Genomic DNA, 25,682 nt, shown 5'->3' with positions numbered 1-25,682 from the left:
CTGTTTTTCTCTTTCTGACTTACTTCACTCTGTATGACAGTCTCTGGATCCATCCACGTCTCAACAAATGACCCAATTTCATTCCTTTTTATGGCTGAGTAATATTCCATTGTATATACGTACCACATCTTCTTTATCCACTTGTCTGTCGATGGACACTTAGGTTGTGTCCATGACCTGGCTATTGTAAACAGTGCTGCAATGAACACTGGAGTGCATGTGGCTTTTTGAATTATGGTTTTCTCTGGATATATGCCCAGTAGTGGGATTGCTGGGTCATATGGTAATTCTATTTTTAGTTTTTTAAGGAACCTCCATACTGTTCTCCATAGTGGCTGTATCAATTTACATTCCCACCAACAGTGCAAGAGGCTTCCCTTTTCTCCACACCCTATCCAGCATTTGTTGTTTGTAGATTTTCTGATGATGCCCACTCTAACTGGTATGAGGTGATACCTAATTGTAGTTTTGATTTGCATTTCTCTAATAATTAGTGTTGTTGAGCAGCTTTTCATCTGTCTCTTGGCCATCTGTATGTCTTCTTTGGAGAGATGTCTGTTTAGGTCTTCTGCCCATTTTTGAATTGGGTTGTTTGTTTTTTTAACATTGAGCTGCATGAGCTGTTTATATATTTTGGAGATTAACCTTTTGTCCATTGATTCGTTTGCAAATATTTTCTCCCATTCTGAGGGTTGTCTTTTTGTCTTGTTTATAGTTTCCTTTGCTGTGCAAAACCTTTTAAGTTTCATTAGGTCCCATTGTTTAGTTTTGTTTTTATTTCCGTTACTCTAGGAGGTGGGTCAAAAAATACCTTGCTGTGATTTATGTCAAAGAGTGTTCTTCCTATATCTTCCTCTAAGAGTTTTATAGTGTCCTGTCTTACATTTAAGTCTTTAATCCATTTTGCGTTTATTTTTGTGTATGGTGTTAGGGAGTGTTCTAATTTCATTCTTTTACATGTAGCTGTCCAGTTTTCCCAGCACCACTTACTGAAGAGACTGTCTTTTCTCCATTGTATATCCTTGCTTCCTTTGTCATAGATTAGTTGACCATAAGTGTGTGGGTCTATCTCTGGGCTTTCTATCCTGTTCCATTGATCTGTGTTTCTGTTTTTGTGCCAGTACCATATTGTCTTGATTACTGTAGCTTTGTAGTAGAGTCTGAAGTCAGGGAGTCTGATTCCTCCAGTTCTGTTTTTTTCCCTCAAGATTGTTTTGGCTATTCGGGGTCTTTTTTGTCTCCATACAAATTTTAAGATTTTTTTGTTCTAGTTCTGTAAAGAATGCCACTGGTAATTTGATAGGGATTGCATTGAATCTATAGATTGCTTTGAGTAGTATAGTTATTTTCACAATATCGATTCTTCCAATCCAAGAACATGATATATCTCTCCATCTGTTTGTGTCATCTTTGATTTCTTTCATCAGTGTCTTATAGTTTTCTGAGTACAGGTCTTTTACCTCACTAGGTAGGTTTATTCCTAGGTATTTTGTTCTTTTTGTTGCCATGGTGAATGGGATTGTTTCCTTAATTTCTCTTTCTGATCTTTTGTTGTTAGGGTATAGGAATGCAAGAGATTTCTGTGCATTAATTTTGTATCCTGCAACTTTACCAAATTCGTTGATTAGCTCTAGTAGTTTTCAGGTGGCATCTTTAGGATTCTCTATGTATAGTATCATGTCATCTCCAAACAATGACAGTTTTACTTCTTCTTTTCCAATTTGTATTCCTTTTTTGTCTCTGATTGCTGTGGCTAAGACTTCCTAAACTATGTTGAATAATAGTGGCGAGAGTGGACATCCTGTCTTGTTCTTGATCTTAGAGGAAATGCTTTCAGTTTTTCACCATTGAGAATGATGTTTGCTGTGGGTTTGTTGTATATGGCCTTTATTATGTTGAGGTAGGTTCCCTCGATGCCCACTTACTGGGGAGTTTTTGTCATAAATGGGTGTTGAATTTTGTCAAAAGCTTTTAATGCATTTACTGGGATGATCATATGGTTTTTCTTCTTCAGTTTGTTAATATGGTGTATCACATTGATTGATTTGCATATATTGAAGAATCCTTGCATCCTTGGGATAAATCCCACTTGATCATGGTGTGTGATCCTTTTAATGTGTTGTTGGACTCTGTTTGCTAGTATTTTGTTGAGGATTTTTGCATCTATATGCAAAAAGTACTTTATTGCTAAAAATGCTAACCGTCATCTGACCCTTCAGTGAGTCATAGTCTTTTTGCTGGTGGAGGGTCTTGCCTCGATGTTGATGGCAGCTGACAGATCAAGGCAGTGGTTGCTGAAGGTTGGGGTGTCTGAGGCAATTTCTTCCAATAAGACAATAATGAAGTTTGCCACACAGATTGACTCTATATTCATCAGTGATATTGGTCTGTTATTTTCTTTTTTTTGTAGTATCTTTGTGTGGTTTTGGTATCAGTGTGATGGTGGCCTCATAGAATGAGTTTGGGAGTGTTCCTTCCTCTGCAATTTTTTGGAAGAGTTTGAGAAGGATGGGTGTTAACTCTTCTCTAAATGTTTGATAGAATTCACCTGTGAAGCCATCTGGTCCTGGACTTTTGTTTGTTGGAAGATTTTTAATCACAGTTTCAATTTCATGACTTGTGATTGGTCGGTTCATATTTTCTATTTCTTCCTGCTTCAGTCTTGGAAGGTTATACCTTTCTAAAAATTTGTCCATTTCTTCCAGGTTGTCCATTTTATTGGCATAGAGTTGCTTGTAGTAGTCTCTTAGGATGCTTTGTATTGCTGTGGTGTCTGTTGTAACCTCTCCTTTTTCATTTCTAATTTTATTGATTTGAGTCCTCTCCTTCTTTTTCTTGATGAGTCTGGCTAAAGGTTTATCAATTTTGTTTATCTTCTCCAAGAACCAGCTTTTAGTTTTATTGATCTTTGCTATTGTTTTCTTTGTTTCTAGTTCATTTCTTTCTGCTCTGATCTTTACGATTTCTTTCCTTCTACTAACTTTGGGTTTTGTTTGTTCTTCTTTCTCTAATTCCTTTAGGTGTAAGGTTAGATTGTTTATGTGAGATTTTTCTTGTTTCTTGAGGTAGAATTGTATTGCTCTAAACTTCCCACTTACAGCTGCTTTTGCTGCATCCCATAGGTTTTGGATCATTGTGTTTTCATAGTCATTTGTCTCTAGGAAGTTTTTTGTTGTTTTTTTTTTGCGGTACGTGGGCCTCTCACTGCTGTGGCCTCTCCCGCTGTGGAGCACAGCCTCCGGACGCACAGGCTCAGCGACCATGGCTCACGGGCCCAGCCGCTCCACGGCATGTGGGATCCTCCCGGACCGGGGCACAAACCCGTGTCCCCTGCATCGGCAGGTGGACTCTCAACCACTGCGCCGCCAGGGAAGCCCTCTAGGTATTTTTTGATTTCCTCTGATTTCTTCAGTGATCTCTTGGTTATTTAGTAACAAGTTGTTTAGCCTCCCTGTGTTTGTCTTTTAAGTTTTTTTCCCCTCAGTTGATTTCTAATCTCATAGCGTGGTGGTCGGAAAAGATGCTTGATATGATTTCAATTTTCTTAAATTTACTGAGGCTTGATTTGTGACCCAAGATGTGATCTATCCTGGAGAATGTTCTGTGCGCACTTGAGAAGAAAGTGTAATCTGCTGTTTTCGGATGGAATGTCCTGTAAATATCAATTAAATCTATCTGGTCTGTTGTATCATTTAAAGCTTGTGTTTCCTTATTAATTTTCTGTCTGGATGATCTGTCCATTGGTGTGAGTGAGGTGTTAAAGTCCCCCACTATTATTGTGTTACTGTCGATTTCCTCTTTTAGAGCTGTTAACATTTGCCTTATGTATTGAGGTGCTCCTGTGTTGGGTGCATAAATATTTACAATTGTTATATCTTCTTCTTGGATTGATCCCTTGATCATTATGGAGTGTACTTCTTTGTCTCTTGTAATAGTCTTTATTTTAACATCTAGTTTATCTGGAATGACAATTGCTACTCCAGCTTTCTTTTGATTTCCATTTGCATGGAATATCTTTTTCCATCCCCTCACTTTCAGTCTGTATGTGTCCCTAGGTCTGAAATGGGTCTCTTGTAGACAGCATATATATGGGTCTTGATTTGTATCCATTCAGCAAGCCTGTGTCTTTTGGTCGGAGCATTTAATCCATTCATGTTTAAGGTAATTCTTGATATGTATGTTCCTATGACCATTTTCTTAATTGTTTCGGGTTTGTTTTTGTAGGTCCTTTTCTTCTCTTGCATTTCCCACTTAGAGAAGTTCCTTTAGCATTTGCTGTAGAGCTTTTTTGGTGGTGCTGAATTTTCTTAGCTTTTACTTGTCTGTCAAGCTTTTGATTTCTCCATCAAATCTGATTAAGATCCTTGCCGGGTAGAGTAATCTTGGTTGTAGGTTCTTCCCTTTCATCACTTTAGATATAGCGTGCCACTCCCTTCTGGCTTGTAGAGTTTCTGCTGAGAAATCAGCTGTTAACCTTATGGGAGTTCCCTTGTATGTTATTTGTCATTTTTCCCTTGTTGCTTTTAATAGTTTTTCTTTGTCTTTAATTTTTGTCAGTTTGATTACTGTGTGTCTCGGTGTGTTGCTCCTTGAGTTTATCCTTCCTGGGACTCCCTGCACTTCCTGGACTTGGGTGGCTATTTCCTTTCCCATGTTAGGGAAGTTTTCTATTATAATCTCTTCAAATATTTTCTCAGGTCCTTTCTCTCTCTCGTCTCCTTCTGGGACCCCTATAATGCGAATGTTGTTGTGTTTTATGTTGTCCCAGAGGTCTCTTAGGCTGTCTTTGTTTCTTTTCATTCTTTTTTCTTTATTCTGTCCCATGGCAGTGAATTCTGCCATTCTGTCTTCCAGATCACTTATCCGTTCTTCTGCCTCAGTTACTCTGCTATTGATTCCTTCCAGTGTATTTTCGTTTCAGTTATTGTATAGTTCATCTCTGTTCATTTTTTAATTCTTCTAGGTCTTTGTTCTTTAATTCTTCTAGGTCTTTGTTAAACATTTCTTGCATCTTCTCAATCTTTGCCTCCATTCTTTTTCCAAGCTCCTGAATAATCTTCACTATCATTATTTTGAATTCTTTTTCTGGAAGGTTGCCTATCTCCACTTCATTCAGTTGTTTTTCCAGGGTTTTATCTTGTTCCTTCATCTGGTACATAGTCCTCTGCCTTTTCATTTTGTCTGTCTTTCTGTGAATGTGGTTTTCCTTCCACAGGCTGCAGGATTGTAGTTCTTCTTGCTTCTGCTGTCTGCCCTCTGGTGGATGAGTCTATCTAAGAGCCTTGTGCAAGCTTCCTGTTGGGAGGGACTGGTGGTGGGTAGAGCTGGGTGTTGCTCCGGTGGGCAGAGCTCAGTAAAACTTTAATCTGCTTGTCTGCTGATGGGTGTGGCTGAGTTCCCTCTCTGTTGGTTTTTTGGCTTGAGGTGACCCAGCACTGCAGCCTACCTGCTCTTTGGTGGGGCTAATGGTGGACTCTGGGAGGGCTCACGCCAAGGAGTACTTCCCAGAACTTCTGCTGCCAGTGTCCTTGTCCCCATGGTGAGCCACAGCCCACTCCCTGCATCTGAGAAGACCCTCCAACACTAGCAGGTAGGTGTGGTTCAGTCGCCTATAGGGTCACCGCTCCTTTCCCTGGGTCCCGATGCACACACTACTTTGTGTGTGCCCTCCAAAAGTGGAGTCTCCCCTTCCCCCAGTCCTGTCGAAGTCCTGCAATCAAATCCTGCCAGGCTTCAAAGTCTGATTCTCTGGGAATTCCTCCTCCCGTTGCTGGACCCCCAGGTTGAGAAGCCTGACGTGGGTCTCAGAACCTTCACTCCAGTGGGTGGACTTCTGTGGTATAAGTGTTTTCCAGTTTGTGAGTCACCCCCCCAGCAGCCATGGGATTTGATTTTATTGTGATTGCACCCCTCCTGCCATCTCATTGTGGCTTCTCTGCTGTCCTTGGATGTGGGGCATCTTTTTTGGTGAGTTCCAGCATCCTCCTGTCAATGATTATTCAGCAGTTAGTTGTGATTCTGGTGCTCTCGCAAGAGGGAGTGAGCGCACATCCTTCCACTCCGCCATCTTGAACCAATCTCTGTCCCTCATTTTAAATTCTGAAATTCTGGGCTTGTTCCAAGTCCTGGGAACTCCACCTCCTCAAACACTGAACTACAGAAAATAAACCCAAGGGGGCAGTTGGTGCTGTGACCATGGTAGAATGTGTGTTTTTTCTTTAAAGGCTGTTTTAAGTGCATAGAAACTATGTCTTTATTTTCTCAGATCCGAGCCTTTCAAATGCTGGCTTGGGGGTGTTGGGTGGGTACAGGGGCGTGTACCAGTCTCCACATCTGCCATGTTCAGGGGACTACTGTCCTCACGTAGCCACTGTGATCCCTGCCCTGTTTTCCAGATGGCTTTGGGAAATTGCTCCTGGCCGAGGCCCTCCTGGAGCAGTGTTTGAAGGAGAACCACTCCAAGATAAAAGACTCTATCCCTCTGCTGGAGAAGAGTGAGCCGAAGATGAATGAAGCCAGAAACCATCTGAGCAGTATCCTTAATCACGGGAGGCTGCCGGTAAGTTGTAGACCCCCCCACCCACCCAGCCTGGAGCTGTCTCTCCTCTCTCCTGCCTCGTCTCTGCTGTGAGGACCTTCTGGGGTCATTTGGTCACCTGAGCAGCAAGTGTCCCTTAAGGGTTGGCCTGCCCTGTTCAGTACAGTAGCCACTAGCCATATGGCTTGTCCAAACTGAGCTGTGCTGTGAGTGTGAAACACACACTGGATTTTGAAGACTTAGTACAAAACGCAGAATATAAAAGAGCATCAATTCTTTATATTGATTACATGTTCAAATGATAATATTTAGAATATATTAAATAAAATGTATTCTTAAAATTAATTTTACCTATATTTACCTTTTTTAATGTGACTAGAAATGTTTACTAGAAAAATCTAAATTACACTTGTGGCTTGCACTTGTGGCCCAAGTTATATATTTCTATTACACAGCGTTTGGTTGACCTAGTTTGTGCCTGGTCCTTTGGCTTCTTTGAGGATCTCAGGGAAATAAAACCTCAGTGAATGTATGATCTAGTTGGAAACAGGCAAACATTCTGAGTTGGCTAGCAACGGAAGCACTCCATAACATGGCAAGCCAGTTCGAGTCCATGTGCACTTATTGAGCAACTACTATATGCAAGGCACTGAGGGGCAGTATAGAGGGAAGTATAGTCACAGCTTTCTTTAGACCTTTACTGCTCGAAGCATGGTCCACCCACACGCAGTATGGGCATCATCTTGGAGCTGGTTAAGAATGCAAAATCTGATTCAGAACCTGCATTTTAACAAGCTCTCTTGGTGATTCTCAGGCAGTTTCAAGTTTGAAACTGTTCTCAATTACCATGTATCCTGAACTATAAAAGAAGTATGGGTATGTCATTAGAGACCCTAAGGGGAAATGATTTTTCAAGAGATGTTCCAAAGTAATATATTTCCTGACTTACATATTTTATTGCAACCTACTATGTGCAAGGCATTGTATCATGTACTTTCAGGGCAATAAAGATGAGTCCAGCGTGGATCCTGCCCTCAGGGAGGTTGCAAGGCTACTGGGAAGCTAGTCCTATTAAAAAATTATTCAAGGTGTACTGTGACACATGCTACAGGAGTAGCATACATGGGAAGGCAAGTCTGAGGGGGACACTCCCTGGGGTGAGGTGGGGAGTCAACTCAGGATTATGATAGTGCTGGAATTGGACCCATCTGGGGGCTGGACCTTGAAGGAGGTCAGGATATAGACATACACAGATAAGACAAGGCATTCCAAGCTACGGAAGCAGTGTATAATCAAAGAGCTCCTCTTAGAAGAATTTCCTTAAAGTATGTCAGTTAGCAAGAGTGTAAGGGACTGGTGTGTAATTGGTGTAAAGGGACATTAGGCGAGAGAGTGGGACTGGAACAGCAGGCCAAGAAGTGGGGGGCATTTTCTGTAAGCAGTGTGGGGAGACTATACTGGAAGTTTAAGGTAACTGCGTTTAGACTCCTTGACAGGGATTATTGTAGCTCTGGGAGGTTTTGTCTCGGATTAAAATAGCTGCTTGACCCTGAGCCTGTCCCCTGACTTCTTGGACCCTCCAGTTCCTCATCTGCCAATCAAGATGGTTGGACTTGATTCATGGGTCTCAAGCTTTTCCCACCAGGACCCTTTTAATTTTTTTCTTTCCAGTAGACTCTATTATATATTTAAAAATTCTTTTTAAAATAGAAATGACTCGGGCTTATTGTAAAAAAAAATTCACTAAATAAAATAAAGAGTTTGACTAATAAATACATCCTTGTTTCCACCCCTAGCCCCATGCCCACTTCCATCCCCAGAGTTGAGCGCTAGTCACCATTTGGTGTGAATCCCATATGCTTTCTTTGTGCGTTAACAAACACACATACACATGTGTGGAGATTTCTTTTCTTATTAGTCATAGGATTCATATTTGTCAAGTTGCACTTTTGCCCTGAAAACTTGCACTTGAAGCTTTCTGCATGCCGGTACCTCATTCTTTGTATTGGCTGAATGGTCTCCACGTGTATTATTGTGAAAACTATTTTGTCTACCATATCACATTTATTAAGTACAAATTTTACCATGCTTAGGAGTTCCCTGGTGGCCTAGCAGTTAGGATTCTGGGCTTTCACTGCTGTGGCCCGCGTTCAATCCCTGGTCAGGGAACTGAGATCCCGCAAGCTGTGTGGTGCGACCAAAAAACTAAAATTAAAAAATGGCTAGCGGTTAATTTTAAAATTTTACCGTGCTTTGTTAATCAAAGACATACATAGACACCAATGAAATCGAGAAATTCACTGTTTTCTGAGCCAAGGCCAAAAACTTGCTGTTGATCAGGGAAAATAAAATATTAAAAATAGTTTGTGGGATTCTCTATCTTACCCCAAAGGCCAGGGTGTGGCTGGGGGGATGCTCTTTCCTGGCAGCAGATGAAATCTCAGGTGGATTCCCCTGCATCCCGAGTAGCTCTGATGGGATGAGGAGGGGAGGTGGGTCCTGGGGCGCCTCCTCAGGGTAGTTTGGAACTTTCTACTCTTAGTCATCTCTGAGATCCCATACAGCTCAGTGCTTTGGAGGCTGGTGACAATGAGCCATTTGTCCTAACTTCTGTTATCCAGCAAGTGCCAGGCTTTGCACCCTCTCACTGGTGCCTCTCTGTAACCTTCTGCAATGGTATTTACTATTATCCCCATTTTCCAGATGAAGAAACTGAGACCTAGGAGAGGTTAGTCACTTAGCCAAGGACCACAGTGCAGGTCTTGAACGCGGGCCTATTTGCCTCTACTCCCAAGTTCTCATGCTGTCTGCCATTTCCTGGTGCTGTCTCCGTAGTGCTGGAGTAGAAATGAAATAATGACTGAGAAACCTGAGCTAACGGTGGTGGTGATGCTGCCACTCCTGCTTTTTCGGGTCTCATTTTGCATCTGTGAAGTGTTTCCTCATCTCTTCTTCCTATTACCTGGGTATCCACATGAGGTCATTCTTCCCTATTTATTGACAGATACATTGAGGCACAAAAAGACTAGGTGACACGCCTGACCCACCCAGCAGAGGGACTATTCCCCAGACCCAGTGACTTCCTACATAGCATCCTTCCACAGGGCCTGGGCTCTGTGGTTCCCTGACTGTTGGATTGACAGGCCAGGTTCAAATTCAGAGGCATGGGTTCTGCTGAGTGTAGCCAACTTTTCATTCTGCCAAGTAAGGACATTAAAAAAGCCCCAAAACACAACAGCAAAACCATACCATCTTCTATAACCATCACTCCATAAAAGAAAAAACAACACTGAAACACAAGACAGATGTGCTTAAGAATTAAGGGTAACGTTTTCAATAGTATAACTTTAGCTTTAGAAACATTCACCACATTGTCCTTAATTTTCTGCCAGCTTGGTGGAAGCTCTGTTGTCAACTGTCTTTGATCCACCGGGAACCACTCTGAGCCACACCCTGTCATCTTGCCCTGAAACGTGTCCTGAGCTTCGCTGCCCTTTTCCCCCTTTATAGTAGGACAGGATAATAATAATAATTACTCATGGCCTGTGTTTATCTAGCTCCTTTCTAAAGAAAAGTTCAAAGCTGTTTTCTGGACTTTGCCCTATTAATGCTCTTGGCATTGCTGTGCTGGGAGTTGAGGGGTGGCTGTTATTTTCTCACCCTCAGCAATGGGGAAAACCAGGCCAGAGCAGGGAGGAAATGTGCCTGTGGCTTGAGACCAGGGGAGCAGGGATGGCAGAGCTGTTGCTCAGCTTGAGGGACTGTGGGCCACATGCCTCTGGGGGGGTGTGATCTGTGGCCCTGGCCCAGGGTGTAGGCAGCCTGTCTGGGGAGACTAGCAAGTCCCCTTGAAAAATTCAGCCTTTGAGAGTTAATCACTAGTCAACAGGTCAGGCATGCAGAGGTCCAGTGGGTCCACTTGGTAGAGACGTTGTAGGAGGTCAGCAGAAGGGAGCTGTCTGGTAGTCAGGGAGGCTTCTAGGAGGAGGTGGGCCTGAGCAAGTCTCCGAAGGATAGAGGAGGATCTGGATAGACCGAGGGGAAGGGAAGTCTCTTCTAGATGGGGGCTTGTGTGAGCAAAGGAAGAACGTGTATTTACAAAAACCAAAGACCAGTGAGGAAGGAGAATTTGGCTTTGCCGTGTTCCATTTCTCTTCGTTGGCTTCTGAGAGGGCAGTAGATGGCGAGGAGTGGTGGACGCCTCCCCTGGGGTCACAGGTTCCCCAGACTACTCTGCTCTCCCTGCAGGGAGTCAGGGGCAACACCTTCCTGTTGGTGACAGAGGCCGGGGTGCTGACCAACGCTGCATCTCCTGGGAGCTCTGTGGACAGAATTGATGCTGTGTGGCAGGGGTGGCGCCCAGAGCCTGGCCAAGAGGGTGGTGGGTCGGCCGAGCACAGACATGGAAGTGGAGTGGCCTCAGAAGGTGGGAGCTCTGGGCCCGCGTCCAAGGCCAGGACTCTCAGGCAGGGCTGACCACACGTCCTTGGGCTCTGAGGGAGGCCCTAAGAGTCCTTGTATGGGGTGGAGATTTGGGCGTAAGCGGCACTTGGTCAAGTAGGGGAAAGAAAAGCGGTTTGAATGCAGGCACTTGATTCTGATAAGAGGGCAGTGGCCTCGCGGGCCTTCACTCTCCTCCTGTCTTCTGTCCGTGCCGCTGCTGTGGCCGTCTCCCCGCAGGGGCTCTGCTGCTTTGAGTGCGGGCTTCAGCTGCCTCACCTGCAGGACTCTTTCCAAGGCCTTTCACCTAGTTATATATTTGTACATATATGCATATATAGAGGAGCCCCCCAGTTACATAAGCTTTAGGCCCCGCAAAACTTGGCTGGGCCCCTGACTGCCCACTGGTGGGCCAAAGCTTCTGGGAGCTTCAGGAGAGAGGAGTCAGGGCCAGTCTGCAAGCTGCCTGCAGTCTAGTTGGGGGCATAAGGTACACGCACATGAAGCAATTAGGGACTCATAAGAATGTCACTAAGAGCCACAGCATAGGCCACGGACTGCAGGTGTGCAGAGAGGGGAGCTGTCCACATGTGTCTGAGGGTCGGGAAGGCTTCCTGGAAGAGGAGGGGAGTTCTGAGCAGGATCGTAGGCAAACCCTCATGGCTCGGTGAGGAGAGCGTTCATTCTCAGGTCCCCGGTGGGGGTGGGGCCGGCGTCTCTGGGGCAGGACCCTGCTGATGTGGTCCTTGGCCTTTCAGCCGCAGTACATGTGTGAGGCCATGCTGATCCTGGGCAAGCTGCATTACGTGGAGGGCTCGTACCGAGATGCCATCAGCATGTACGCGCGGGCCGGGATTGACGACATGTCCATGGAGAATAAGCCCCTGTATCAGATGCGGCTGCTGGCGGAGGCCTTTGTCATCAAAGGTAGGTGTGAGCACCGGCCGGGTCTCCCCACCACTGTGCGCAGCTCGTTACACTCTGGCCCCCATGTGCCGGGAGCGGGTGGCAGCTGCAGGGCAGCAGTGCTGTGTTGAGGGTGGGCCTGCAGGGCAGCGTTTAAGATACTTAACCCCCGGGAGTGCCCAGGCACTGACCAGCCGGGTGGATGCCAGGGTAACCAACCACATCAGCACATGCCGGCTGACGGCAGGCGCTGGGCCGGATGTCAGGTCAGAAGACTCAGGTTCCTGCCCTGGCTCTGTCGACAGATAGTCACCTGACTGTGTGCCCTTGGGCATATAGCTCTTCACCTTTCTTGGCCTCAGTGGCTTTACCTGAAAGATAGGGTCGAAATCCCTACCCTCACAGGGTTACCATGAACGAGAGGAATCAGTTGCGTAACCAGGGTGAGAAAGGCTTTAAGAGCATGCCACCCATTGTTAGAGTGGCACTAGTGACTGGCGTTGGCTACCGATCAGGTGCTCCATGGCACAGAGCAGCCTGGCTCTCCTCAGGTATTTGCTGGGCACCTGCAGTGAGCCGCCCAGGGAGGCAATGCTGGGTCCTGTGATGGGCAGGTCAGAGCCAGTTCCCAGGGCGAGTGATGCTGTGGTGGGGAGCCAGGCACACAGGGTCAGTGACGTAGGAATTTCATCATGTGCGCTGTGGATGCCCACCTGGGGAAAGAGTGCCCTTGAACTGACCCTGAAGGTGTTACATGGCAGTGAAAGCCTTCCCCCAGACTTTGTGCTTCAGGCACCACCTTCCCTGGATCCTTGAATCCTGGGATCAGAGCCTGAGTGGTGGCTCTTGGTGGCAGTGAGGTCCCAGGAGCCCCTCTGTCCACACTGTTGCCAGGAATCTTGGATGTTTGATCATCTCTTTATTCCAGCACAAACCAACCCCCAGAGAAAAGTCTAGAAACACATGTGACCCTGTGGGGATTTGGTGTCTGGCATTGGTAAAGTATTTGTCACCTTCTTTTCTCTTAGAGATGGGGACATTCTCCCATCTTATATACAGGGAAACTGAGGCCCAGAGAGGGGATGTACCTTACCTGGAGTCACCCAGAGATTTGTGGTGGATCCAGGATTGAAACCTCCACTCTCTGACATTGGCCTTGCACTATGAGTCCCCACTCCCACGCCTCTGTGTCCTGGGAGATTGACTGTGACATCTGTGCAGGGCACAGCCTCCTTTAACCATGGCCGATGGGGCTTCTTGAGAGCTGTTTGTCCACCTATGGGTCCCTGGGTCCCTTTCCCCATTGAGAGACTGTTCACACAATCCCAGGAAATCTGCCGAGATCTTCCCCCAGACAGACCTGGTGCCAGCCTGTGGGAGGCAGGTGCCCATCTGGGACAGTCCAGTGTGGGGTCTTCTCCCTTTGCTCTCTCATCCCCTGCTCTGTGCCCCCGGTACAGGCTGGTCTTGGGGGTGATCTTCATTTGGCATTTGGGTCTTTCTGGCCTCTTGGAAACCACTTATGCCATGGACTCCCGAACCTAACACCCTTTCTTAGGGCTCCTTTCCGGCACTTTTTCCTGTAGACCTGGCTCGGTACCTACTGCTCCCTGTCTCCTGCTCTCTACTCTTTCCAGCACGCCTCCAGCTTCTTGGGGGAACACAGGCCCGGTGGTCACAGGTGCTGCAGGGGAGGTAAGGAGCTGGGTGTCCCTGGCGTGGGCTGCTCGTTCATGGGCTGTACTGACTCCCCGCCCCCCACTGACTGCACTAGGCTTCCCCCTTGCTTGCCTCCTCTCTGCCCGTCCTCCCTGTCCTGTCGCAATGCCTGCGCCCTGCTGCTCAGCATGCTGAGGTTCTTCTGACCCTGCGTGTGCTTGAGACTGTGCACGTGGCCTCCAGGGTGTGCATGGTGGTGATTTTCCTGGGTTTGGCGGGACCTGGTGTGGCTCCCAGTGCAGAGAGTAGGGGATGGGGATGGCTGGTCATTGGTCCTGACTTCACTTTTGAGCATGGGGCTTGTCTTAGTCTGCTAGGTTGCCATAACAAAATATCATAGAGTGGGTGGCTTAAACAATAGGAATTTATTTCTCACAGTTCTAGAGGCTGGGAAACCCAAGATCCATGTACCAGCAGTGTTGGTGTCTGGTGAGGCCTCTCTCCTTGGGTTGCAGATGGCCACCTTCTTGCTATGTCCTCACGTGACCTTTCCTCCATGGGTGCTCATGGAGAGATCCCTCTCTCTTTGCCTTCTCATAAAGCCACTAATCCCATCGTGAAGTCCCCACCCTCATGACCTCATCTAACCCTAATTACCTTCCAAAGGCACCACCTCCAAATACCATCACATTTCGGGTTAAAGCTACAACATATGAACTTGAGGGGACACAAACATTCAGGCCATCATAAGAATGGTGGCAGCAGTATGCCACAGAGTTCACAGAATAATAATATATATTTATTAAACACTCCATGCCAGGTGTGCCCTCATTCAATCCACACAGTAACCCCCCTCCCTGAGCAGGTGTTCTCTTCAGTCCCATGTTACAGCCCAGGAGTTACGAGGAGAGAGGTGAAGGGACTCTTGTGGATTTCACTGGCATTGGCAGAGCCAGGATTTGAACCCAGGCAGCCAGAGCTTGTAAACACCCCTTGATGGGGCTGCTCAGAATTCTAGACTGAAAGGAAGCATAGAAATGATCTAGGCCAATTCTCAGGTTACAGATGAGAAAACTGAGGCCGGTGCAAGTGAGATGTCAGTTGGTTTGTGTGTGAACCAGAGTGCCTGCCACCAGGCTGCCTCTTTTCAGGCTGTCAGATGCCAGGCGGCCTCCTGCGGGAGCCTGATGTGCCTTCTCCACAGGACTCGGCCTGGCTAGGCCATTACATGTCAGCTCATTTATCATCTTGCATCGTATTCCGCTCCATGGTTCCACTTGGTATCTTCCAGTGGAGCAGGGAGTTGAGTTCTCAGGCACACCTGGTTGGCGGGAGGAGGGCGGGGCAGTGTGTCATGGTGGGAGGGGCCTGAGCAGCCAGGCCTGGAGGCTCAGTGGGGGCGTGTGTATGGGTGTCTCAAGAGCGGGCTCTGGGTCTCTTCACCCACAAAAGACATACTCAGTGCACCTGCTTTCCCCTTCAGAGCAGGGCTGGCAGGGCTGAGGGCCCTTCCCCTGCCTAGCACAATCCCCCATTTGGTCCCTTCTCCCCCAGTCTTCCAAGCTCCTCTGGTGTACCTGACTTCGATGGTGTACCCAGAAACCCGCGGTGTGGACCCTTCCCCTCTGGAACCTGAGCGTATGATTGTCGAGGGTGTGGGCGTGGTAAGGGTGTGGGATTATCACATGTGCGCCACCCAGGAGTCTAGAAATGTAGATTCTCAGGCCCCTCACCAGAAGTACTGAATCAGAATTTACGTTTTAACAGCATTCCCAGGTGACATGTATTCACCTTACAGTTTGAGAAACACGGCCCTGGAACTCTTGTTTAATAGATATTGATATTTGTGGGCTGGTGGGTTAACTTTCAATTGATCTCTGTAGAATGGGAGGGAGTTGTTATATGCCCACTGTATGGATGGAAAAACTGAGGCTTGTCCACGATCGTGCAGCCTGTGAATAGCAGAGCTTGGGCTGGCCAGTGGTTGTCTCCGAAGCCTGAGTCCTGCCTATGACAGAGGACCCCTCCAGAGGGGTTACCTCCGAGATGCATTCGCACAGACAGAGGAGGGTATGGGACGTCCAGAAGCCCTGAGAAAGGAGAGGTAGGGTCCTGACACTTACTGCAGAGCCTGGGGGCTGGCCAGGATGGATGATGCCTTTGGGCACTGTCATTCTGCCCCTCAGGGTAGCCCAGAGGGGGCCCTAAGTGGGCCCTGGGGACATAGGGGACTCTAGCAAGGTTAGACCCACATCAGGGTTCTTTGGGGGGTCCTGGAGGAATCAGGCCTTTCCCGGGCCGCAGCCTTAGCTCCTGATGGGGTCCGGTTTTCCTGCCCCTTCCAGCACTACCTTCAGCAGGAGCAGAGAACTGCCAACTCCGATTGTCTGATTTGATTCTCAGCCGTCTCTATTTTTGTCCACAGGCAAAAAGGGCCTGTTTGCAAAGCTGTGTCATTCCGAACGGCTGCCGGGAGCGCAGCTTGCCCCTTCCTGTAGGCCTCACTGTGGGCTCCAGCACAGGCTAGTTACCCTGCAGTGTTCTACCAGACAGCCTAAAGCTCCAGCCTTCGTGGCCCGAGGTCTCGCCTCAAGACCAAATAGGCTGCATTTCAACTGGCATTGCTGCCGCCTTGTATCTGGAATTCCAGTTTCTTAGCTGAGAAGTGGCACAGTCCTCACTCCCATGCCTGACCCCAGCTCAGCCAGTCCTGCATTTCCTCCCATGCCTGACCCCAGCTCAGCCAGTCCTGCATTTCCTCCCATACCTGACCCCAGCTCAGCCAGTCCTGCCTTTCACGACTTGTTCCTCTGACATCATGCTTCTAGGGATTGGTTTCTGTATAATCAGACTTACGGTTGTAATGACAAAAATGCAACCCCAGCTAGCTGGAAAAGCAACAACCAAAAGGGGGAGGGACTGAAAACGTATGGGCCTATGTAAGTAGTAAGTCGTTGGGGGCAGATAGCATCAAACATAGCTGGGTCCAGGGACTCCACGTGTTGTGGTCTTTCTCGACAGCTCCAGGTTTACGTGGTCCTGCAGCCTAAACTCACAACCTCAGGAGGAGAGAAAGCCTTGGGGAAGGTTCTCGTTGACCTGGTTTGGTCTCATGCCCACCCTGGAACCAGTTTCAGTGACCGGCATTTAGGTGGCTGGTTTGGTGCCCGGGGTGGGATTTCCCCACTTGAATCTTGTGGACTGAGTTGGAGGAATGGTTCCTCGAAGGAAAATCAGGGTGCTGTTACCAAAGTAGGTGAAAGGTATGGAGGACAGAACCCCAGAGCTCAGGCAGAATTGACTCTCCTCGGGTTACACCGGTAGTGACCAGGTGAGGATTTGAACCTGGCTCTCTCTGATTCTGGCTTTGGGGCTCGTCCCTGATGCCCAGGGAGTACTTGTTTGACTGACACACTCTGTTCCAGAGAGGGAAGTGAGTGAGACCCAGCTAGCTGTGGGGCCTTCCCATGTGAGCTGGGAGGTGAGGCTGAACTTCAGGAGGAGTCAGCTGCTGATGAGTGGAAGAGGTGCCTTCCAGGTAAAGGAAAATCCAGAGGGAGGCCCCTGGGAGATGGAGGTGGCTTGTTTGGAGCGGGGTGGTGTCTTACCTTTTTGGAGCTAAGAGAGGTTGTGCATGGGAGGACTGGGAAATGAGGGGGCACTGAGAGCCCAGCAGGAAGGCTCAGGGTCTCCCTTTTGCTGGTGTTCCAGAACTTTGGCCTTAGGTAGCCATACCATGAAGTGTGGCCCAGCCTGTTTCCCGTAAAGTCAGCTCACCTGTTGGTCAGCATGCTGTCTGGGTCCATCTGGAGCAGAGCGCTCTGGGCCCTAGACGAGGCAAAGCCGTTGTAGATCCAGGTGACAAACTGTCCTCTATTCTGTTGGTTTGAGTCCTAAGGGGTAGCCCCAGCTTTGACGGACGTGCAGGATGCTTCAGGGACTGTTCTTTCGACATCTCAAGCCTTACCCAGTTCAGCCCCCAAAAGCACCAGTGTCATTGTCCGCCTCTCAGAGGGCCGTTCTGTGGCGAACGGCTTCCTTCTCTCCTCCGGCCTGTGTTGCTTTCCTTTTTCTGGTGCTCGCTCAATGTGGTAATGATGTGGGGAATGACCCCCCATCTCTCCAGCCATGAGTCCTGCCCTGAGCCCTAAAGACCGAGTCGTTGCTGCCTAATTTGGGGCTTGTTGTGTCTGTGGGCCCCTTGAAAACCAGTGTTGCCCTGTGTTTCAGCCTAGCAAACCCCTTTGCCGCTTGTTCACGGCCCAGCACCAGCGAGGCCACTCTGGGCAGGCTTGCCTGCTGGCTCACCGATAGAAGACCTGCCTGGCTATGAAGGAAAATGCCCCCGGTTCACCCAAAATACTGCAGTGAGATGCTCAGTTGTGAAGGTGCTGTGAAAAGTAAAAATGTAAAAAACATTAGGCAGCTGTGAGAATTATGATCTGCAAATTCTCTTCTCCTCACCCCTCAAGGTTTTTTTTTTTCTTTTTTTCTGTTCTTTCAGCCTCTGAAACCCCCAGCTCCTCTGCTCTCACCTGGGATTTTATGGCTTTAGTAAAACTTTCAAAAATAAAAGAACACCAGGCTGCTCCTGGGGCAGGACATGGTGGGATATTGGTTTGGGGTTTTTTTTAGTCCTGGTATGGCAGGAATTAACTGTTTACTTTGGCTTCCTTCTCAAAGGGGCGTGGGCCGTCTGCCTTGTGGGGAAGCAGGTCAGCACTTTTGGTGCTGCTGCCCTGGCCACAGACTGTGGTCCACGGAGTGAGAGGCTGGCCTCCAGGTGGAGAAGAGTGAGCAGATGAGGGTGTCTTGGAAGGAGGCTGGGTGTGTTCATTGTGTGCTTACCAAGCCTTCATTGAGGTTCTGCCTGGACTGTGAGATACGAAACAGGGCAGGAGGGCAAGTGGACTCATGGAGGGAGACCACGGGGAGTTGGAGTGGTCTCCCCACATCTTCTCCTGGCAGGCCTTTCCTCCATCGTTGGAGGTCACCCCAGAGAGTAGTTGGTGGAGGTGTGGAGTATGGACAGGGTTTTGGGGGGTGTATTTGAGAAACCAGCACCAACACTAGGGCCCATTCCTGCCAGGTTAGACAGCTATAATTCAGCCGTTGGATACACATGGGAAAGGCAGGCCCCCGTGCGCTGGCCAGAAACCTGAGATGTGGGAACCCCTGGTGGGTTACCGAGGGTAAGGAAAGACGCGTGGAGTCTGGGCCGAGAGAGCGGACGGTGTTGAAGCCAGAAGACCTGGATCTAGTTAGCACTTTGAGCTGAGGGGTGTTGGAAGGAGTATCTTCTCCCTGAATTAGATTTCTCATTTGTCATTCTAGGGAAAGGCTAAACCCCTACATGAGAGGTCATTTTGAGCATCACTTGAAACGTTTTCTGAGAGTGTAAGACCCATCTAATTTAATTTTCACAGCTACCCTATGAGGTGGGCATTGTTAGTGATCTTATTTTGTCTTTGGGGAAACTGAGACTGAGATCTCTCTAAACATTTTGAGGTATATCCTTCCAGTCTTTTTTCCTATAGGTTTTTATGTTTTAAACGAAAATAAGTTCATACAATCATATATTTTATACACTTGTTTTCTAAAGTTAATATTTTACGAAATAGTTTCTAGTATACATCTACATCACTACATAAAATAGCTTTATAGCATTTCATTGTAAGAATCTATTGTAGTTTAGCAAACTTGTCTCCTGTTATTGAACCTGTAGGTTAAATCTCTTTTTTTTTTTTTTTTTGCCATTATAAACAATACTGCACTGGATATCCTTGAAGCTCAACTTTTGCATTTTTTGCATACATTATTTTTTTAAGGATAAATTTCTAGAAGTAGAGTTACTGGATTGAAATGTGTACACTTTTCAGAAACTTTGATACAAGGAGTCAAATTGTCTGCTTTTTTTTTTTCAATTGGTAAAATGTAACATAAAATTTAGCATCTTGGGCTTCCCTGGTGGCGCAGTGGTTGAGAGTTCACCTGCTGACGCAGGGGACATGGGTTCGTGTCCCGGTCCAGGAAGATCCCACATGCCGTGGAGCGGCTGGGCCCATGAGCCATGGCCACTGAGCCTGCGCGTCCAGAGCCTGTGCTCCGCAACGGGAGAGGCCACAACAGTGAGAGGCCCGCGTACCGCAAAAAAAAAAAAAAAAAAAAAAAATTTAGCATCTTAACCATTAAGAATTTTTTAGCTGCATAACAAAATTATTATCCTAAAAAATTTTAAGTGTACAGTTCAGTAGTGTTAAGTACATTCATGTTGTTGTGCAGCCAATCCCCAGAACACTTTATTTTGCAAAACTGAAACTGCACCCAGTAAACAGTTTTCCATTCTCCTCCCCCAGCCCCTGGCAGTCACCATGCTATCTTCTGTCTCTATGAGCTTGACTACTCTAGGTACCTCACAGAAGTGGAATCATACAGACTTTGTCTTTTGTGACTGGTTTATTCCACTCAGCATAATGTCCTTAAGGTTCATCCATGTTGTTGCATATGGCAGGATTTCCTTCTTTTTTAAGGCTGAATAATAGTCCATTGTGTGTATATACTACAATTAAAAAAAAAATAATGGTTTCTTTTTTTTGCGTTGCATTGGGTCTTGGTTGCCGCGCGTGGGCTTTCTCTAGTTGCAGTGAGCGGGGGCTACTCTTCATTGTGGTAAGCAGGCTTCTCATTGTGGTGGCTTCTCTTGTTGTGGAGCACAGGCTGTAAGCACGCGGGCTCAGTAGTTGCGGTGCACAGGCTTAGTTGCTCCGCGGCATGTGGGATCTTCCCGGACCAGGGAATTGATCCCATGTCTCCTGCATTGGCAGGCGGATTCTTAACCACTGTGCCACGAGGGAAGTCCTATCCTACATTTTCTTTATTCATCCATCAGTGGACCCTTGAGTTGCTTCTACCTTTTTGCTGCTGTGAATAACGCTGCTCTGATCATGGGTGTAGTACACGTGTCTCTTCTAGGCCCTCTTTTCAATTCTTTTGCATATATACCCAGAAGTGGAGTTGTTGGATCGTATGGTAATTCTGGTTTTAATCTTCTGAGGAATGGCAGCCTGTCCTCCACAGCAGCTGTGCCATTTTATATGCCCACAGTTGCCCACTTTTGAGTGTGATTTATCAGGGCTCTCTTCCCAACCCGGCCTTGAGGCTTCCTCCCTGAAGGCTGAAGCAATGACTTGCATTTCTTCCTCCCCCCCATCCTCCACCCCCACAGGGCCTACGCCTCTCGGGTGCCCTGTGCTTTTGGACCAGCTGGGTAGGCAGGAGGGCGGGGGTCCACGCATCTGGAAAGTTCCATCACAGGGGAGGCATCGTGCTCTCCATCTCCGCATCCAGTGCCCAGGGCTCCAAGGGCGGGGCCTCTTGGAAGGGCTGCTGTTTGGGATGTGATGAGTCACTGAGACCGCTGAGGCCCGGACCAGCCTGGGTGCTGAGCTGTGCCAGGGTCAGTTTGCCTCCAAACCGAAAGTTCAAAGTTAATGGAAAAGCAAGCGCTCCCCTTGAAAGGGGACCTCCCCTGGCTCGCACGACTGGGTGTTTTCACATAAAGGCCCCTCTGCCAGTGGGAATCAGGAGGCAGTGCCCGTGCTTCCTGACAGCCTCTGGCTTCCTGCCCGCTCAACAGGGCTGGGATCCACTGGGATCCTTTGGGGGCGGGCTCAGAAGCAGCCCGTCTCCATCTTGGAGCTAGTGTTGTGGTCTGGCCACGTGTGCAGAAACACACAGGGCAGAGGATGAAGGAACCCGAGGGTTGGAATCCCCAGTAGATTTCCCGTCAGATGTTTGTGACAGGAAAATGGCCCATCATATGACTCAAAGAGCAAATGTAAGGCAAAGAAACCTCTTTTTTTTTTTTTTTTATAAATTTATTTACTTTTGGCTGCTACTCTTCGTTGCGGTGCACGGGCTTCTCATTGCAGTGGCTTCTCTTGTTGCAGAGCACAGGCTCTAGGCGCACAGGCTTCAGTAGTTGTGGCACGTGGGCTTCAGTAATTGTGGCTCGTGGGCTCTAGAGCGCAGGCTCAGTAGTTACGGCGCACGGGCTTAGTTGCTCCGCGACATGTGGGATCTTCCCGGACAAGAGCTCAAACCCATGTCCCCTGCACTGGCAGGCGGACAAAGAAGCCTCTTTTTATGGGCAGAACTGGGGTGACTGGGCTGTGACCCTCACTAGGAAGAGCTGTTGCCAGCTCCAGGAAGCTTTTTGGTCTGCTATATGTTAGAAATTTTTTCACAGACCACTACCTCAGTGACTGTAGCCCGTTTACTTTGATCTTCATTAGTCCTCTGGAATCATAATTGCTTCCTTTCAAAAAGGAATATATTTATTATTTTTAGATATATTTTTACACAGTACATAGATCTTAAATGTGTAATTTGATGAGTTTGTCAAGTATAGATACCCATGTAACCAACACCGCAATAAAGACAACATTTCCATCTCCCCAGAAAATTCCCTCAGGTCCTTTGCCAATTGATCCCCTCCCCAGACCCACCCCAGACAATGACTGGTTGGTTTCTGTTAATATAGATTATAATTTTGCCCTTGTTTTGAATGTCATATAACTGAAATCACATGGCCTGTACTTTTTGATATGTAGCTTCTTCTGCACAATATAAGTTCTGAGAGATTCACCCGTGTTGTATGTATCAAGAGTGTGTCCTTTTCTTTATTTCTGAGTAGTATTCCATTGTATAAATACGCCACGGTTTATGAATTCCACAAGAACCATTTTTTAGATGGAGAGGGAGAAACGCCATCGGCCTCTACACTCGGCATGAGTTCGTCTGTGTGTCCATCCACTCACTAAGCCCCAGGCCTTGCTCTCGCTGGGTGCAAAGATCAACCAGAAATGGGCAGAGAGGGTGGTCACCATGTAGGGGAAAGGCATACGCAGAGGAGGCGCAGCTAAAACGTGCTGCTGGCTCTGAAGGCGGGAGACTTAAGAAGCCTTCAGAGAAAAGGTGGTGTGCTGTGAGCTTTCAAGGAGGATGGGGTTTAGAATTCTCAGAGAAGCCTGGTGGAGAGGCCCCTGCTGGGAGCAGAAGGAACAAATGGAGCACGGGGAATGTGGCGGCCCCACAGACTGCTGAATTCACCGCTTTGCCATGGCCAGCCCACTGGAGGCTTGGGACTGGCAGCCTGAACCTGGTCCATCCCAGTTCTGGGCCCAGAGGTGGGGCAGGAGGGAACCCAGACAGCAGCACATCTCGGGCGGGTGGGGGGGGGGAAAGCACAAGGATGTGTTAAAAGAGACCCTCTCTGTGTCTTCTGGAGTTGGCTCTGCCCTCCTGCCATTTCCACTTGGCTTCCAGGCCAGGCCCTGAACAGTTTCTATGTCCCACTGTCCTGTAGGGTACACAGGGGCCGTGGGTCTGGAGAGGAGTGGCTGGGCCAGTGCCGGCAGTGAGCCGAGGGGACCAGCCTTCTCCTGCCTTCTTGCCACGTCTTCTCCAGTGTGCCCTCTGTTCCTCCTCCCCCTTAGTCCTTTCCGGGTCGTGAGTCATTTGGCAGGAGGCACGTTGACACTTGGTGACCCGCGTAACTGAGTCTTTGTGTTGAGCAAGGGCCTTCGCGGTCTGTGTCCACCTTTCCCCAGGCCGAGGCATCCCGACCTTCGGACCCATTCACACCCCAGTCTGGCAGAGGGCAAGGTCACTGAAACCATATGAGTTGGGAATCTAGCCAAGGACAGCAGTATCTTTACCTTGTGTTTGTAGAGTACTTTGTACTTTGTCAGACACCACCAGGCTTGTCGTTTCTTCAGCCAGCCAGTGCTTGCTGAGCGCCTACTGTGTGGCAGGTTATAGAAAGGTGAACGTGTTAAGGTTGGTGCCTTTAAGGAGCCTATAGTCTGGCCAAGCAAACACGTGAACAAATAAGGATAACAAAATGGTGGGGCAGGAATACGTAAAGTGTAGATCAGGGCCCAAGGAGAGAATGGTTGGTTATACCAGGGTGTACTGGGGGGGCTCCCTAGAGGAGGGGGCACTCAGTGGCAGAAGGTGAGCTGTAATTTTGGGTGGCCTCTGGGGGGTGGGGTGGAGGGTGCATTCCAGGCAAGAGGCGCAACCCGAGCACAGTGGGAGCAGGAGGCTGGGCGTGGATGCAGCAGGTATGGTGTCATAGTCAGCTCAGGCTGCTAGAACAAAGCACCACAGATTGGGTGGCTTATACCAAACAGACACTTATTTCTCACAGTCCTGGAGGCTGGGAGTCTGAGATCAAGGCACCAGCACGGTCAGGTTCTGGTGAGAGCCCTCTTCCAGGTTGCAGGCTGCCAACTTCTTGCTGTGTACTCCCATGATGGAAGGGGCTCTCTGGGGTCTCTTTTATAAGGACACTAATCCCTATCATGAGGGCTCCACCCTCAGGACATAATCACCTGCCCAAGGCCCCGCCTCCTAATACCATCACCTTGGGCATTAGGTTTTCAACATATGACTTTATGACTTTCAAGGGGACACAAACATTTGATGTATAACATGATGAGAGACAAAGCTGGGGAGGTGACAGGGACGGATCTTGGAGGGCATGGTATGGAATGTCAGGAGTTTGGACCTCACCCTGTAGCAGTGGGGACCCCAGTGGAGGGTTTTAAGCAGTGGAGTTTTAGAAGGATCACCCTGGGATCCTTGAGCAGGATGGATGAGAGCGAGACTGGAGGCAGGGAGGCCAGCTAGGAGGCCAAGGTGGTCATCCACTCAAGAGATAAAGCCTAAGATAAGGAGATAAGAGAAGGGAAGGGGAGGGGGGGCTTGAAATGTTAAGGGCTTGGTCATCAGTTGGATATTGGGGCCAAAGGGCAGGAGAGAGTTGAGGATTCTCCTCTTGGACCTTCCTTCAGTCACTTCATCTTGAGCACCTACTACATATAAAGTACCATGTGGGCACAAAGGTGAGAAGGATCTGGGTTCTGCCCACCGAGAACCGCAGTCTAGGACAGTGCTCTCTAGTCAGGACTGTGAGTTGCACGTGACAGCAACACAATTTAAGTGGACTTTGACCCCACCCCTCCCTGAGAAAATGGGGGAAGGGGTTTATTGGTGCATGTACTGAAAAGTTTCAGGGGGTAGTGCTTCAGGCAAGTGTTCAAACAGTGTCTTTAGGAATCTGCCCTTTTCCATCAAGTCTCATCTCTGTTCTGTGTAGACTTCGTTTGTTTTTTTTTCATGACTGAGTTTATTCAATCTTTTTCCTGTCTCAAAAAAAAAAGCAAAATACCAAAAACCCAGACATAAATATAGTTGTTTCCCTTTACAGCTTTCCCTTCTTAGTTTCTTATAGTTTCGGGTTTTTTTTTTTTTTTTTTGCTTTAGAGCTATGCTTTTATATTTAAAATTTTTTAAATTTTGGTAAAAAACACAAAACATAAAATACACCACCTTAACCATTTTCAGGTGTACAATCATGTTAATGACATTCACGTTATGTAGCTTCATTTTAAGGCAGCCTTTCCCTAACATTTCCAGGCTGGCCTCTTAGCAGTTTAACAAGCCCAGTGGAAGGGGTAAGAATTCTGGGATTGGGTCTTCTCGGCACAAACCAGGCCACGTGCACACCCTTAGCCAATCACTGTGGCCCTGATGATGAGTCAGCCTGGATCACGTGCCTGCCTTTGAGGTGGGGCGGGGTCTTCGCCCTGTGAGCCACAGGGCTGAGCGAGGCTGCACAAATGGGTGCTCAAAGGGAAAGAGAGGTGCTGCTGTGGAAAGAATGGGAAATGGATGCCAGGGACGCAAAAACAGCAAATTCCACTGCAGGCGCATAGGACCCGAGCGGCTGACTTAGGTGAGGTAGAAACTGGTTCCACGGGAGGGGTGCATGTAAATGCTGTGTAATCAAGTCATCTAGCACGTGCTAGGGACTGTGGCAGTCCAAACAGGCTCATTTTGCCCCCATTGAACTACTGGGGGAGAGAAGAGCTAGACGTAAATAACCACTCCATGATGTAAACATGGTGAGTGCCTGGGGAGGAGGGGTCAGGAGTGCTTCCAGCAGGCAGGAGTTGGGCATGGGGGTGCCACCAGTGTGGTTCCCCACGTGGGGCATGGGTGCCTGCTGTCTGTCCACCCCTTGATCCCAACCACTGCTAATACCATCCTTGCTTTAGCCCCCTCCTTCCCC

General features: G+C 48.1%; 1 protein-coding gene across 6 annotated transcripts in view; it reads left to right on the top strand.

The window, feature by feature from the left end:
• Positions 1–25,682, top strand: part of TTC7A (tetratricopeptide repeat domain 7A) — a 121,654-nt gene that overhangs the window by 7,882 nt on the left and 88,090 nt on the right. Inside the window, exons 2-4 of one of the 6 annotated variants that reach the window (XM_060309131.2) lie at positions 6,396–6,559; positions 11,737–11,905; positions 13,522–13,579. In XM_060309131.2, coding sequence (XP_060165114.1) covers positions 6,396–6,559; positions 11,737–11,905; positions 13,522–13,579 — 391 coding nt within the window. Of the gene's footprint in view, positions 1–5,424; positions 5,591–6,395; positions 6,560–11,736; positions 11,906–13,470; positions 13,580–25,682 lie in introns of those variants that run through there. The other 5 variants (XM_060309130.2, XM_060309132.2, XM_030857745.3 and 2 more) reach the window with 5 other exon arrangements.

This window comes from Globicephala melas, chromosome 12 (assembly GCF_963455315.2).
Source record: "Globicephala melas chromosome 12, mGloMel1.2, whole genome shotgun sequence".
NCBI lineage: Eukaryota > Metazoa > Chordata > Mammalia > Artiodactyla > Delphinidae > Globicephala > Globicephala melas.
Note: the sequence above shows the minus strand (reverse complement) of the source record. Positions and strands in the feature narration are given on the sequence as shown.